This window comes from Myotis brandtii, unplaced genomic scaffold (assembly GCF_000412655.1).
Source record: "Myotis brandtii unplaced genomic scaffold, ASM41265v1 scaffold329, whole genome shotgun sequence".
NCBI lineage: Eukaryota > Metazoa > Chordata > Mammalia > Chiroptera > Vespertilionidae > Myotis > Myotis brandtii.
Window position 1 is genome coordinate 451,549 of NW_005362676.1, and position 508 is coordinate 452,056.

The following is a 508-nucleotide window of genomic DNA, read 5'->3' on the forward strand; positions in this document are numbered from 1 at the left end:
GCCCGCGATTCCACGGGCAGGCAGGGCAGGGCTGGCCCCACGGGGACGAGGAGGAGCCGCAGTCACGGCTGGACGCTTGCCTTGCAGAGACTCGGGCCGCCCAACACGCTCCACCTGCTGGTCAGGGACGTCAAGAAGGTGCGTCTGCCCGTTCACGCTCCGCGCCGTGGACGTCCTTACGTGGCTGTTTGTTTGTTTGTTTGTTTGTTTTTGTTAATTCTCGCCCAAGGGTGTTTTTCCATTGATTTTTAGAGAGAGTGGAAGAGAGAGGGAAAGACAGAGAGAAATATCGATGGGTTGCCTCCTGCAGGCACCCCGACCAGGGTCCCGGGCCTGGGGAGGAGCCTGCAACCGAGGTCCGTGTCCTTGACAGGAATCGAACCCGGGACCCTGTGGTCTGCAGGCCGAAGCTCTATCCACTGAGCCAAACCGGCCAGGGCACTTTTAAAAAAATTTACTTTTATTGATTTCAGAGAGGAAGGGAGAGGGAGAGAGAGATGGAAACATC

At 57.3% G+C, this 508-nt stretch overlaps 1 protein-coding gene across 2 annotated transcripts in view; it reads left to right on the plus strand.

The window, feature by feature from the left end:
• LOC102247083 (transient receptor potential cation channel subfamily M member 1) overlaps positions 1–508 on the plus strand; it is a 19,122-nt gene that overhangs the window by 17,290 nt on the left and 1,324 nt on the right. For both annotated transcript variants that reach the window (XM_014543578.1, XM_014543577.1), the window contains one exon: positions 88–138. In XM_014543578.1, coding sequence (XP_014399064.1) covers positions 88–138 — 51 coding nt within the window. The remainder of the gene's footprint in view (positions 1–87; positions 139–508) is intronic.